The 14,593-nt window shown below is 37.6% G+C and overlaps 1 protein-coding gene across 1 annotated transcript; it reads left to right on the plus strand.

Annotated features, from left to right (window-relative positions):
* The first annotated feature begins 7,265 nt into the window (after positions 1-7,265).
* Positions 7,266-8,642, plus strand: tmem158 (transmembrane protein 158). Its single transcript, XM_077204835.1, has one exon. It carries the CDS (start codon positions 7,676-7,678, stop codon positions 8,336-8,338), a length of 663 nt encoding a protein of 220 aa, XP_077060950.1. The 5' UTR covers positions 7,266-7,675; the 3' UTR covers positions 8,339-8,642.
* The last annotated feature ends 5,951 nt before the right edge of the window (positions 8,643-14,593 follow it).

Consider the following 14,593-nt stretch of genomic DNA (forward strand, 5'->3'; position numbering starts at 1 on the left):
CCATCTCTGCAATAATATTTAATAAAGGCTGGTTTCTAAAGTATCTAAAGTGTTCCATTCAGACCTTAACATTAAGTATTTTACTGTTATATGTCAACAAGATTCAACAAGACATTTTCACCTGCTAGACCCAATGTTTAGATCTGTTGTGGTATTTATGCAAATTAGCACATATGTAAATAGATTATGCACCGTTTGTCCATGTTAACAAAAATTTCAAAAAAACTTGTAATACATTTTTTGTTTGTCTTGATGTAAGTAATCAACTCAGTAATTTTCATGGTGATATTTAAAGGTTAAAATTTTTGCTTTTTGTTAATTTTGTTCATTGATCTGATTGAGAAGGACCAAAAACGGACAGAACGTATCCTGCTGAGCATTACCTTTATTATAGCTATGTTACGCAGCTCTCTGGAATACTTGATTATGAATTCTCTTTGCTTAACAAATCACAGTTTTTAGAAACAAAGAAAGCTTATTGCAGTGGAAAAGTCAGCAATGCAGCCCGAGTCCATATGGAAGGTTAAGGTGACATGTTATGTCTAATCCAAGGCCTAAGATTTTTAAAAGCATCATCCAACACAAAATATGTAAGAAGAATATCGAAAACATGCCCTGTGCAGTGCAGCAGCCCAACAAGAGCTTGATGTGTAATCAGCGTTCTGATGTTTTCCATCACTGTTCCTGTGGATTATCATGCTGACAGCTCCGTCACTCCCCTGTGTGCATCAGTCTCATCTCTCTGCTCTTTCCCCTTCCTGCTTCTCATTCATTAATATTACTAATTAGCGTCCGGATCATTTGGGATTCTCAAGGGAATTGGTCCTGCGCTGCATATTGCCTGTCTCAACCTCGGAGTCTAGCCATTTTATTCAGTCAACACCATCCATTAAAGGTCAGGAATGTCATTTATTCAGTGTTAAGATCATTTGTGCGGCAACAATATTCAACAAGAAAAGATGTGGACCGGGACTTGATTCATCAAATTGACAGATTTGTGTAAACTTGAAAAAAGGGAAAAGGAGTCGCATACCAGAATGGAAGGATTCGTGATGTCAGCCAGAAGAAAAGTTGTTTCTATCTTTTAATAAAAGATTATAACAACCACTTTTTTATTATTATTATTTAACATGCACCGAAATAATCAAATCACAATAAAACCAAGAATGTTGCACTGTGGTGCTTTCAGAACGATGTAGTTTGATGTTAACTTTTTGTTAAAAAATTTCAAAATAGTTGTGCACATTCAAAATACTAGAATTGATCTAAGAAAATGGTATTTTTCATGTCCACAGAAAAAAAGTCTTGGTTAGCTTACCCCATAGCGTAAGCTAACTTACGCAATACGAGAGACCTCTCGAAAGGGAATGTCTCGGTTACGAACGTAGCCTCGGATCCCTGAGAGTACACTGTAAAAAACGATCGTGATTTTAACGGTAAAAGACTGTAAAAATGCTACAGTGCAAAACTGTTAATTGGTTAACAGAAAGTTTCCTTACTATATACGGTAAATAACTGTGATAGATCTAACGGTACATTTAATGTAATTTTACTGTAAAATACCGTTAAATTTACAGTTTTTGAAAGTGAAAAAGAACAACTCATTGTATAATTTACAGTGAAAAACCGTAAATTGACATTCCCACAATTCCCTGCGTGACACTTCACATTTTATGTATTTTTATTGAAATAACTATGTTTCTTCTTAGTTTTCTTAGTTCTTTTCTAATCAGTTATGTACATTAGGGTTTTATGTCACATTTAATGTTGTTAAATTAATGTTTATTGCATTTTTATAATTTCATGTGTGTTACCGTGATGGTGTTTAATGTTTGTGCGAATGACACTGTGCAGCTTCTATATAATAGTATTAACTTTCTTGTGGAAGATTGCTTGTGATAAACTTTGATTTATCACGTGACTCTCATCACTGCTGTGGTGATTGTTGGTTGTCAGTGTATTACAATGGTACAAAACAGATATTAATACTTCAATGGGTTGGTAAATTAACATTAAATCAGATTATGAAATACGGTTTATTACTGTAAATTTTACGTTAAGTCTGTAAAACCAATAACGTTGATACTGTATTTTTGATGGTAAAGTTCTGGTAACCACAGCTGCCGGTTTTATTCCGTAAAAACTACGGGATTTTTTTTTACAGTGTAGGGAACGAGTATTGCGTAACCCGCCGTGCTACTGTGTCTTGATCAGGGGAAAGCTTCAATCGATTTAACCTGAATTCTATGGTGAAAATGGGGGTTTATATAGCTATAAGCCACATCCATACTGGCGGGCTCTGACGCGCTCTAGTGCGAAGCGACCTGATTGGTTCGCACATCTTAGCTGACTCGCCATCGGTTCGTGCAGTTGCCGCAGCACAGCCAATGAGAGAGCTAGATGCTCAGCTGTATGTCTGCTGTGCAGCTGCACTACGTTTTAAAAAATTTGGCTTCAAAATTCTCGAGAAAAGGAGTTTTCCCATAGCGTAAGCTAACTTATGCAATACGAGAGACCTCTCGAAAGGGAACAATTCTTTCTTAGCATGTAAAGTGCTTAGAGCGTGTCACAAGACCAGAAATCGTTAAATTGACTTTGTTGCAAGCAGAGAATCAGAACCAAATACTCACTGTGCACAAGTTTTATTAACTAAATCACAACCACAACTAATCTAAACATACATACACACAATCATATACATGGGTAACATGGTAAATGACAGAATGACACAGGGAAATGAAATTATGGAAAAGATTAATTTTACCATGAAAAGAACCATCAGCTTTCCTCTTTTCAAAGCGCTTCATTAGGAGGCGTCTACCGCTTATTATTAAACCTCTGTTTACTTGCATCTCTTTTGCAGTGGAAGAAGTGTGAGACGTCTTTGAAGATCTCATTGGTTTCGTGACTCAATGGTTGGAGCAAAGCTGAAAAAATACAATTGAAAAACTTCAATTTCTGCTATAAAGCAACTCTCCAGTGTGTTTATGTTTCTACTCGCATCTGACCTCGACGGACTGAACGGAAGAAATGAACCGGAGAAGATTTTCACATTAAAGAAGGCGGAGCCTCAGAGCCAAACCTACATATTACATCACCACAGACCACCGGTAGTTTTGAGATGTTTACCAGCTGGAGTGGCTTTTTTCTGAAAAGTTCACGTTGGAAAGCAGTTTGGAACTCTAATTCCAATTTAACTTCGTTTTGGCCTGATTTTGTTCTGAATGAGACATGGTGATGGAAAAAATATGAGATAAGAGGGGGAGAAAATGCATTGGAGTTCAGTCACAGACGTTTTGCCTTCCCCTGAGAAACTTTGCGTTAACTCGCAAAACTTTTGCCTTCCCGAACTTTTTTTTGGTTTGAGCCAATGCAAAGTTTCTTGAAGCAACACAAAAATAATTTTTGATTTCGTCTCGCATAATTCCACCACTATGTCCCTTTAGAGGCTCCACATAAATGACGTCACACCAGTTTGTTCTTTGATTTCACTTAAAGTTTATTGGGGCCTTAACACTAATAACCCTTTATGCTAATTTCCTTATTTCAGTGCTTTGAGACTCTACACGGTGACAGAAGTTTTCTGCTGTCTGTGTTTTGACGGGACAGTGGAACAATCTGTCTTTAGTGGCGTGAAGGAAATGCAAGACCTGGGATCAATGAAACATCTAGAGCCTAATCTAAACAGGAACTTGAACCGGCAGGGGGAAAAACAAGACTATTGACAGTCAATACCTAATTACAGTGTAAATTTGTGTTTTCTTTTTTTTTCTCAAAAACTGGGGTTCTTCAAAAAGCCAATAAGCAACTCAGAGTCTCTCTCTCTTTCCTGATTTTAAAAAGAAATATTCTGAATCTTTCATACATTCTGCTTTGACAAAGGAGGCTTTTATCTTGGTCCCATTAGCATTTTTGGCAGCGGAGCAATTTACATTTTTATAGCATAATTAATGAACAAGAAAGTCATTTACATTTTCCTCTGTTCACAGCTACATTGTGTGGAGCATATTTTTTATTTCAGCGGCCAGTATTTGGGAATTTGGACGGTGTGAAGGAAAGGGATCGGCAAGGTGAGAGGATGAATAATCTGTTCTGCTTTCAAATCCAGCATGGAGGGCAGACAGGAATTCATCTTTCAGCTGTAAACGGAGGTAATGTGTTCGTCACATCAGCTGGCTCTCGCATCAAACGCTCAAGCACTAATTGAGCCATTTAAACATCCCTAAAGAAAGCTACTCATATAGGCCACGTCCACACGAAGCCGGTGCGTTCCCTATCCGATTTTTTTTTTCCCTCGTTCTAAAAAAAACTCTGTAAACACGGCGTCGTCTCAAGAAATATCTGCGTCCACACAAACCACTGAAACCGACTGAAAACGGTGTAGTGTATGTCAGACCAGTATGGGGCGCTGTAATTGTGCCACAGAGATACACTATACACGGAGAAGACTTTGAGCATGCGCCAACACGTGATGTGATGACATCATCGTTTCACAAAATATACGGATTAGCTGTACACACGAAACCGCAAGGGTGTCGTTTTCAGATTTATCCACTTTGGGACCCGGTTTCAAAAAATAGCGGTTTCACTCTCCCAAAACGCTGGATCCGTGTGGACGAAACGCCAATACGATAAAAAAATTTATACGTATACAGCGAAACGCGACTTCGTGTGGACGGGCCCATGATGAGCATATGTGTCATAACATGGTGAAGCATGCAAAGTTTCATGGAGATCGGACCATAGGTGGCGCTATATTATACCTAGTGCTGGGCGGTTTGACCAAAAATTTATATCACGTTTTTTATCAAAATTATGCCGGTTTTCCGGTTTATTACGGGTTTTTTTTCATGCATAATCAGGTGTTCAAAGCATTTTCTACTGGTTGAGAGAGGAATTACTGCAGTAAATTGACTTAGAATGGTCTATTTTACTGTCATTAGTGAATATTGTAGAATAGAATAGCGCCCAGTATAACCTAAAATTGTTATTTCTTAACGTTCTAATAACGTTCTTATAACCAGGAAGTAACGTTAATACAACGTTTATATAACGGGATGATGTTCTTATAACCAAGCAAGAACGTTAATATAACGTTTATATAACGAGAGAATTGAACGTTCTTATAGGCTACAACGTCTAAAAAACTGGACATTTTGAATGTTCCTACAACATTCAGAAATAACGTTAACGTTTTTATAACTTAATGGGAACGTTATGAAAACATTCTTATAACCTAAAACTGTTAGCTGGGGAAGAGGAGAGATTCGTGATTGCACTGAACACGTTTTAAGTGCAGGATTCTCTCAGCGAGCCCAGAGAAAATAGACCTATTTTAACAAGAGCAGCGTGTATCTGAGAGCGCGGCACATTATATTCCGCGCGCGAGCAGAGAGATTTGCGCATTATATTAATGTACTTTAGCGCTACAATAATGCGCTCAGCATCCATCATCCGCGCACCGTAACGTTCGTTCCGAACGTTGTGTAATTAAATACACCGGTATGGTGTTCAAACATTCAACATTCAAAGGTTAATGTTGGTTAAACTTAATCTTTATATAGTACTCAATGTTTTTCAGCAGACTAATTAAAATTCATTTAGATATTTTTATATTGTAAAATACAAAAACAATAAGGCTGAAACCCTTGAAAAAACTCAGTCTAATATTTTATTATTTGTATTGATTGATTTTAAAAAAGAACTACTATTAACAAACTTCAGTTGGAAATTATGATATAGGCTAACTAAAAGACCATTTTGTTATCATGAAAACAGGAAATGATAGAGGACCCCTGTAGACATGCAAACAAATAACATGATTACACCAAATTACATTTTAAAGTCATTTAATCAAAACATGAAAACATTATCAAACATTTAAAAAAAAAACAAGTGTTTTGCTATCTTGAACACTTTTTGTCTCTGACCCAAATATAAGGTAAATTGGAGCCATTCGCCATACTTTTTTACTCCAATTTATATATTTTAGCAGCACATACTGTATATTAAAGTCTATTTAACAACAAAAAGATATTGGGTCATTTAACACATGCTGACCTTTTGTGACCCCTCTGTGTGTCACACTATATAGGATAAAATTTCAGAGAATTCACCATTGAAATTCACTATTTTCAGCAACAGTTAAAAAATAAACCAAATATGGAATAAAAATGTAAAGGATACCATTGTTTTTGCAGATAAATATTTAAAAATTTAAAACCTGGCAACTTGCGACAGTTCAGCCTATTTTATAGTTGTCTGAATGTATTTAAGTGTGCTTTTAATGTGTTCAATAAAAACTGAAAACTCAACCGATATTACAAATATAAGTTGATTAAAAGTTGAAAATTAAATAATTGAAAGATGAATCAGTTGGAACCAACATGCAAAATTTTAGACTCAACACCTTATTTACTGAGATGTATATTGATGGTTCCATTAAGAACTTCTACAGTAACTTTTAATTCCATAAAATGTTCTTTATAAGATGTTCTTCACTCTAAGAAAAAAAAAGGTTCTTTTAAGAAATATTCTTTGGGGAACTAAAATCCATGGCATCTCTGTAAAAAGTCCCCCTTTGTTTGTTTTTTAAACTCTTAATTTATTGGAATGGTACAAAACTTGGGTTTTGGCACTTGCCACACACACACACACACACACACACACACACACACACACACACACACACACACACACACACACACACACACACACACACACACACACACACACACACACACACACACACACACACACACACACACACACACACACACACACACACACACACACACACACACACACACACACACACACACACACACACGATGAAATTATCCTGAAGAAAATAGTCACACTTTTACGGTTCGCGGTCAAAAATGAGCGTATTGGAAATTAATAGGAAAAATGTATTTCATCAAGTGGAAATGTTTGGGATTTTTTTGAGATATCAACCTCAAATTTGGAACACAACTTGTTTACATTCATGGCTTTGATTTTCTCACCGCTTTAGAGTAAATTTAGAGCATTTTTAATAACAGTAAATGTAAAATTTAAAGTTCCCCTTTTTAATCTTTTTTCACTTCAGAAATAATCTGCCAAGTGTTTTCTTTAAAAAGAGACCAAATCTGCTCCAAATCATTAAAGATTAATGACAGTTTAAGTTGGAAATGGTCCATTCTCAAAAAGTGAATAAATGGATATTAACTACTACGTAAATATAACTTCGTAGGCTACCATAAAATCCCCTAGAATTACAAAATATTAAATAAAAAAACATTGTCGAACTAAAATAAAGTAGAATCATTTCATTGAAATTTTTGGACGACACACAAACAGTACCAGAGGATTAAAGAGTGTCAATCTTAAGTGTGTGAAATGATCTTTCTGAGGCCACGTGATCGCCTACTGTCATATGAAGTGTACAAGTTGGCTCTGCCGTGATGTGAAGCCTCCTACCCCTGTAGACGAGCTGAAGCAAGCAGTGAGGTGAAGGAGCAGAACTCGCTGTCACCGACGCGAAACTGTGCGCTTGGTCACTGCGCTCTCCGAGCGCGCGCAGGACACACGCGTAACTGATGGAGCGCATACATGACGGACTGCTCGGCAACCACCACGGAATAAAGAGCGAGTGCGAGACCACCATGCGCCTGGAGGAACCGCGCGGTCTGCCATGCTGAGCATCTCCATCACTCTCCTGCTGGCTCTGAGCGCTCCCGGCCGCTGCGCACACAGCTGGAGCGACGAGGAACTCCTGCTTCCGCCCGTCAACTCCTCCGGGAGGTTCATGGCCAGTCTGGAAGTGGATGTGGGCTACTCGAAGAGATCCGTGGAGGAGCCCGAAGCCTCCTCGACGTGCAATGTGAGCGTGGAGAGACTCCCCACCAAACTCGTGGCGCGCTGGGACAGCAACTTCGGCTTCCAGTGCGACGTGCTCATGTACACCACCAACAACCACGGCAAGGCGTTTTTCTCCGCCGCCTTCAACCGCGCGATCTCGCCGGTGTACATCGAGCATCTGGGCGTCACGGGCGGCCAGCAGGAGTTCCGACTCTGCGTCGGATGCGGGCTGTCCCGGTACCGGAGATTCAGACGCGGCAGGTCCGAGGGGCCGCAGACGGGCGACTCCGTGCATTTCTGCTGCGTGGATTTCGCTTTGGACGAGCTGAAGGGCGATCGAAGCTGGAGGCTCAACCGCAAACCCATCGAATCCACTCTGGTGGCTTGTTTCATGACTTTAGTCATCATCATATGGAGCGTCGCTGCCCTCATATGGCCAGTTCCCATTATCGCGGGATTCCTGCCCAATGGAATGGAGCAGAGAAGGCCGAGGTAATAGAATAGAAATTAGCACCTTAATCTACAATAAAGGAGTTCCTAAATTAGTTGACTTGCCAAACATCTTATGCTTAGTGGCAAAACATACATTTGCTTAAACTCCCGTGTTTGAAATGGCTAACATCTTACCTGGATGGACTGAGATATTTTACTACTATTTGCTTTTATAAATTGATTGTAATAGAAATGCATTATATGTGATATTCAGATGTCATTTCAAATGTTTGTAATGTTTTTATCTAAAGATTCCTGACTGATATCAAGTGTTTATAGCGTTGGAATTAAAATATGGAGTGTGTCTCAGGAAAAAAAACACAAAGCTCTTTACAATGTGTGTAAATATACATTTTGCGACTGTAGTTAGTTGGTAAATTACTACAAAAACGCAGATACACTTAAAAATAGAGGTTCTTTATTGGTATTGATGGTCCCACGAAGAACCTTTAACATCCATGGAACCTTGGACAGTAGAAAAAGATTCTATAGATTATTATAATGTTCTTCACACTGAGAAAAACTGTTTGTTGGTTTTTTAAGAACTATTTGCTGAAAGTTTCTTTTGAGGAACCAGTTTTTCTTTTGTCATTGCGAAAAGAAGGGAAAAAAAGCTTTTGGAACCTTTATTTGTAAGAGTGTTACACTTTCAAAAGTTTGAGGACAGATTTCTTGTGTTTGTAATTGTTTACGTAAATAATAATAAAACATAAGTGTTGAAAACTCAACTTTAGCTTGAGCAATGAGGTGACAGTTAACAATGAGGTGAACAAATTTGTATAAGGTTTATACTTTGTAGATCTGTCATAATTGTTATTTGTAGTATCAATAAATTCATAAAATATTCCTTTGAGGAGGTTTTGTAGCAGATCTCAATAGAGGAAGATTCACTCAGTTTTTTTCTCTTTCATTTTGCACAGCAAGAACAAAATCTACAACAAAAGTACAAATATAGCTGAGAGCGGCAAACAGTCTCCAAGCTCCAGTATAGGCTATATGGGAGATTGACACACGTCTTTACAAATAGTATATGTTTTTACTGCAAAGTCATATTATAGGTCGGTGATATGCCACAAGCTTTCAACTAGTTCAGTGTAGACACGCAAATGGTTGCTGTGGTGATGAACAACGATATCCCTGCTTGTGACATTGAGTGAAAATATCCCGTATCTCAGGTTATCACCATATTGGTAATAAATATGCAGTTTCTCGATCTATTCACACATGCACTCCAGGTTACTTTCTCACACACCCTATAATGAACGCACTACACGTGTCCTTCATTTGTTTGAACTAATCCGAGTGAAGGCCTACACAAATAATTTAAAGTTCATAATTAAACTGTCTTGCGTTAGCTATTGTGTAGTGAAACTTACCCCACTGCTGGTTTATCCGAGTGATATTGCCCCAAAGAACAGGCTTACTGGTTTTCAACAAGGGCTGCGTTAACAGGCATGTTCACACCAAGTACGATAACAATAAAGATAACAATAACTATAAAGATAACTATATCCACATCAATGCACGTTTACGTTTGTGCACGCTGCTGTTTGTTATCTGCCACTTTAAATGCTCAAGCTCGTTAAAGCAGGATGGATTATGATTGGCTGTCAATGTTTTTATGATTCATCAGCTTTGATGAAAAAATCGCTCTGAAAGCAATTCCAAAAATATCGTTTCTTTGTCATTATTGTTATAGTTGTGGCGTGGACTTTGCTATTCTTGTACATTTAGAACGATTTTTAGAACTAATGCTGCGTCCCAATTCGCATACTATCCGTCCTAAATAGTATTCGAAATTAGAATTAGTGCGTCCCAAATCGTAGTATGTTGAAATGAGTGTTCCAAAGATACCCGGATGGTTTACTTTTTCCGGTCAGAATCCGAAGTGCAGATCGATGCGCACTCTAACGGCTGATATTGCCCACAACCCATCGCGCGTTGGACGAGGATTCGATTAGAACTACAAACACGAGTGAAAGGTGTTAAAAAACTACAGACATGGAGGACGCGCGAGTCCGGTGGTTATGTAGAAAGGTTTAGATAAAGGGGTTTGAGTGGGTAATTATCAGTATCTAACATGACGAAAAATTATTTATTCAATGCTGTCTACATTATATTGCATCTGCAGCAGCATTGTGAACTTTTGTAAAGATACGTTTAGCCATTAACTTTTAAATGCATCATTACATTCAAATTGCAAACACATGAGGAGAGTCACCGCATTAATGACCCACGGCTGCAGACCAAGGTGCCACAACATTTCTCTCCGAAACGGTAGGAAATTAAATTAGATTGAATGGAGCATTTTAACTGTGACAAGATGATTGACAGGGCAGTTTACGGTGGCTGGACGCACGCGACAGAGCTGTCCGTTAAAGATGACGAAGTAGTATGTCCCGAAGCTTGCCTACTCTTTTGCTACACACTCAAAAGTATGTACTTTTTCTTCACAAAAAGAGTACATACTTTTAGGTCGTAGTATAAGTAGGCGAATTGGGATGCAGCCTATATCTTAATTGTTATCATCCTTGGTGTGAACAGGCCTTAAGTCCACGTTTTTATGCACTTCTCTCACTAACTTCCCTCTCTCATTCACTTGTAGCTACATCATTGCTTATGTTGCAGGAGTGCCCAACCCTTGAAATGGGTTTAAAGGGAACTACCTACACCCTTGATCAGTTGAAGTCTCTTATAAACTGCTTAATTGTCCTAACTTAACTTAAAGCTGTAACCTACTTTTCTCTCCATCTTTGAATCGTGTGGGTAAATAAGGTGCAAGCACTGCAAGTTGCTGTTGTGAAGTAAAAATCATGTTGTATTGTGGTGGATCTGCGCCTGAAGTGTATGAGTAGACTCGCTCCCTTGGTCAAAATTGAGTGGTTGAGGGGTCTGTCCAAATTAACTTCCCTCATCCACTTGACAAAGTTGAACGCACTTCAAAATGGTGGCGGGGATTCGCCCGAGGGGAATGCTTAGAGAAGTTTGTGAGTGTAAGCTATTTTTAAAGGCTCGTTCACACCACGGACGATAACTATAACGATAACAATAAAGATATAGTTCTAAAAAATCTTTTTAAATACATAAGAATAGCAGAGTCCACGACTATAACGGCACAGAGAAACACCAAACTTTTTAAATACTCAGACAAAACAGCAGCGCACACTTAGAATAAACAGAATGATATAGTGCGTTAATTTGGACACTAATATAGTTATCTTTATAGTTATTTTTCTCAAATGCAGTCAAAATGCAGCCCTAATTGAACATACGGTTGGAGTGTCTTTTCAGTTGTAGCGCCCCCTATTGGCAGAATCGTCCACGACTTGTCAAGTGTTGTTTTTTTTTTTTTGGCGTGAGTTTCTCGAGAGGATGCGTCATAAATTTTGTGTAAATCTGACCAACAGCTTAGTTAAGCTTAGTCCAGACACTTTCAGGGCAGAAAAAATAATGAAGAAGACAGTAGGCGAATTAAATGTGTGGCACACCAAGACATCTCTCCTTATATAGAACATTTTTTGCCATAAAGAGTTCTTTAAAACTGAGTAAAGAGAGTTTTTTTTGGTATCCAAAACGAGCCAGCAGAGTTTTGTCTGAAACCCAAAACCAGTTAACAAAACTGTATTAACTTTAATCTTCTATCAGCCTGAGAATATGACAGAGGAAGCTTGAATTTATGGTTAAACGTAGGTTAAACTTATGACTAAAAGACTAATGACTTAATATCTGAAAATGATAATTTGCACTTTTTTTTTGCACTTTCTTGTATGTGACATTTAATTTGAAGTGAGAAGAGTGAACTGTAGGTGAGTCTATGTCTTTGGAAATGCAGTTAAATATTAAAAATGATTAAACAAATGAAGAAAATAAACATGACTCCTAAATGGCCAAGTCAGGTTAGCTTTTCTCGTGACTCTTTCCAATGCAGATAACAGAAGAACACACGTATTCCATGTGATTTACCGACAAAACAAGTTGAAATAAGACCTGATGGAAACTCAGAAGGGAAGACGAGGAGACTTGGGTTAATCTGCAGGATTCTGTATTGAGAATGGGCTGTTGATCACTGCATGCAGTCATCAAGGCCAATAATAAGTAATATCCAGGAAGACAGGGCGGGACATATTGAACAGCTCCTCCCCTTTTTTAAAATAGCAAATAGCATTTAGTTTAATCACAGCTCGGCCAGAGCTGTTGAGCTCGACAAAGCCATAGTTTCCTCCTAATCTCTAACAGTTTCTCCTCATAATCTCCTCATTTCGCTTTAAAATAGCATTCTGTGTAGAATTCAAATGGGTCTGATATGTTATCTGGTCTGCGGCGACTCGATCACATGATCCGCTCTGTGTTTCGTGTCGCTGACCCGTAGCTGTGGCGGTTCACGTGACACTCACGTGAAACCAGACTTCGAATCGTTCACTATCCCCATATAGTGCATTATGTGCCATTCAATATGTAGAAAATATGAACAAGTGTGAACAAGTCTATTTATAATGTAGGGGGCGGAGCTTCAGATTCTCGAGAGCATTTGATTGGACCAAAAATCTGATGAGAAGCTGAAGTGCAAAGTGATGCCATTCAAATTACTGATCCATATTGGCAGAAGTGAGAGACCGTACGTTTTGAATGCTTATATCTTCTAATGTGATTTTTGTCATTGTTTTGGAGCACATTAGATAACAGTAGCCTAAGGCAAAAGCCAAATTTCATGGGGACTTTAAAAAAAAGCATGCAAATCTTCATATTGTCTTCGTTTCCTGTTTACAAATCTTGGCTTTGGGGTCCATATGACCCCAACAATTGATAGAGTAATTGTACAAAAAATATAAATTTTTAATCATACAAATAGCATATCATTTTTTTTGTTTACTTCTCATCTATTCATTAATGCTGTGTTTTGGGGGATATGAAGTACTTTTTTACCTATTTACTGCAGAATTCCTCCACTACACCATTAGCATATCTATGAAATATTATTTTTTTATTAAAAAAACGCATTAATGATGATCAAATTTAAATAGAAATTGTTTCTGGATATTGATATAGGTGTTAGATGCATAATTCTGCCATCTGCTGGTTAGCTGTTTTTTGTAGATAATATATTTTTAGCCTGGAATTGTAATTAGCATATGCATCCAGCAGAGGCCCCATAGAGATCCATTCATTTTTCTGGATGTGACTTACTGCTCTTATAACAGCTTTTGTTATGCATATATATATTTAAACGCTTAAAATACATTAAATCAGTATTTTGTCAAAGTTTAGAATTATTTTTGTTGTTGTTTGAGGTCTTTTGAACTATCTTGTTATTGCAATAGTGCTATATAAATGTGCAGTAATGCCAAATAAATTTGCAATAATGCCACATAAGTTACCACTAAAAGAAAATACTTGATTGCAATTACATATTTCAATAATCAAAATGTACAAAATTATTAACTTTAGAATAAAAAATTAATTTTTAAAAGTAAATAAAAACAAAAAACAAACAGCTATAGGCAGATATGAACAGGAGTGAAGAGTAAACACACCTGTGTGTCTGTGTGTGTTTGTGTGTGCGCACGTGCATGTGTGTGTGTGTGTGCAATCATGCTCATTCCACATTGTTTTTTTCTCTAATGCCTGGCCTTCATTTATGTCTGAACATTTTTAGATTCATGCTGGAATTATTGGTTTTATTTCCCAATTTCTATAAAAATGCTCTCTTTTGCTGTCGCACCTGTTTGTTTGTTTGTGTGTCTCTCTGTGTGTATGTGATCTGTGTGTAATCATGTTCTTTCCATATTGCATTTGTGCTCTCATACCATACCCTCATTTGTGTGTGAAAGTTTTAGATTTATGCAGAAATTATTGATTTTATTTCCCAATTTCTATAAAAATGCTCTCTATTGCAGTCACACCTCTCTCTATCTGTGTGTGTATTTGTGTCTGTGTGTGTGTGTGGGCGCACATGTGTGTGTGATAATGTTCATTCCACATTGTATTAGTGATCTAGTACCAGGCCTTCATTTATGTGTGAGAATTTTCAGATTTATGCAGGAATTATTGATTTTATTTCCCAATTTCTATAAAAATGCTCTCTATTGCAGTCACACCTCTCTCTATCTGTGTGTGTATTTATGTCTGTGTGTGTGTGGGCGCACATGTGTGTGTGATAATGTTCATTCCACATTGTATTAGTGATCTAGTACCAGGCCTTCATTTATGTGTGAGAATTTTCAGATTTATGCAGGAATTATTGATTTTAAAAAACTTTTTT

The sequence above is a fragment of the Siphateles boraxobius genome, unplaced genomic scaffold, assembly GCF_051911475.1.
Source record: "Siphateles boraxobius isolate OS27281-9 unplaced genomic scaffold, OSU_SipBor_1 12, whole genome shotgun sequence".
NCBI classification, from domain to species: Eukaryota; Metazoa; Chordata; class Actinopteri; order Cypriniformes; family Leuciscidae; genus Siphateles; species Siphateles boraxobius.

What these genes read in the sequence shown, in the direction of transcription:
- tmem158 (XM_077204835.1), top strand. Translation starts at nt 7,676, where the DNA reads ATGCTGAGCATCTCCATCACTCTCCTGCTGGCTCTGAGCGCTCCCGGC.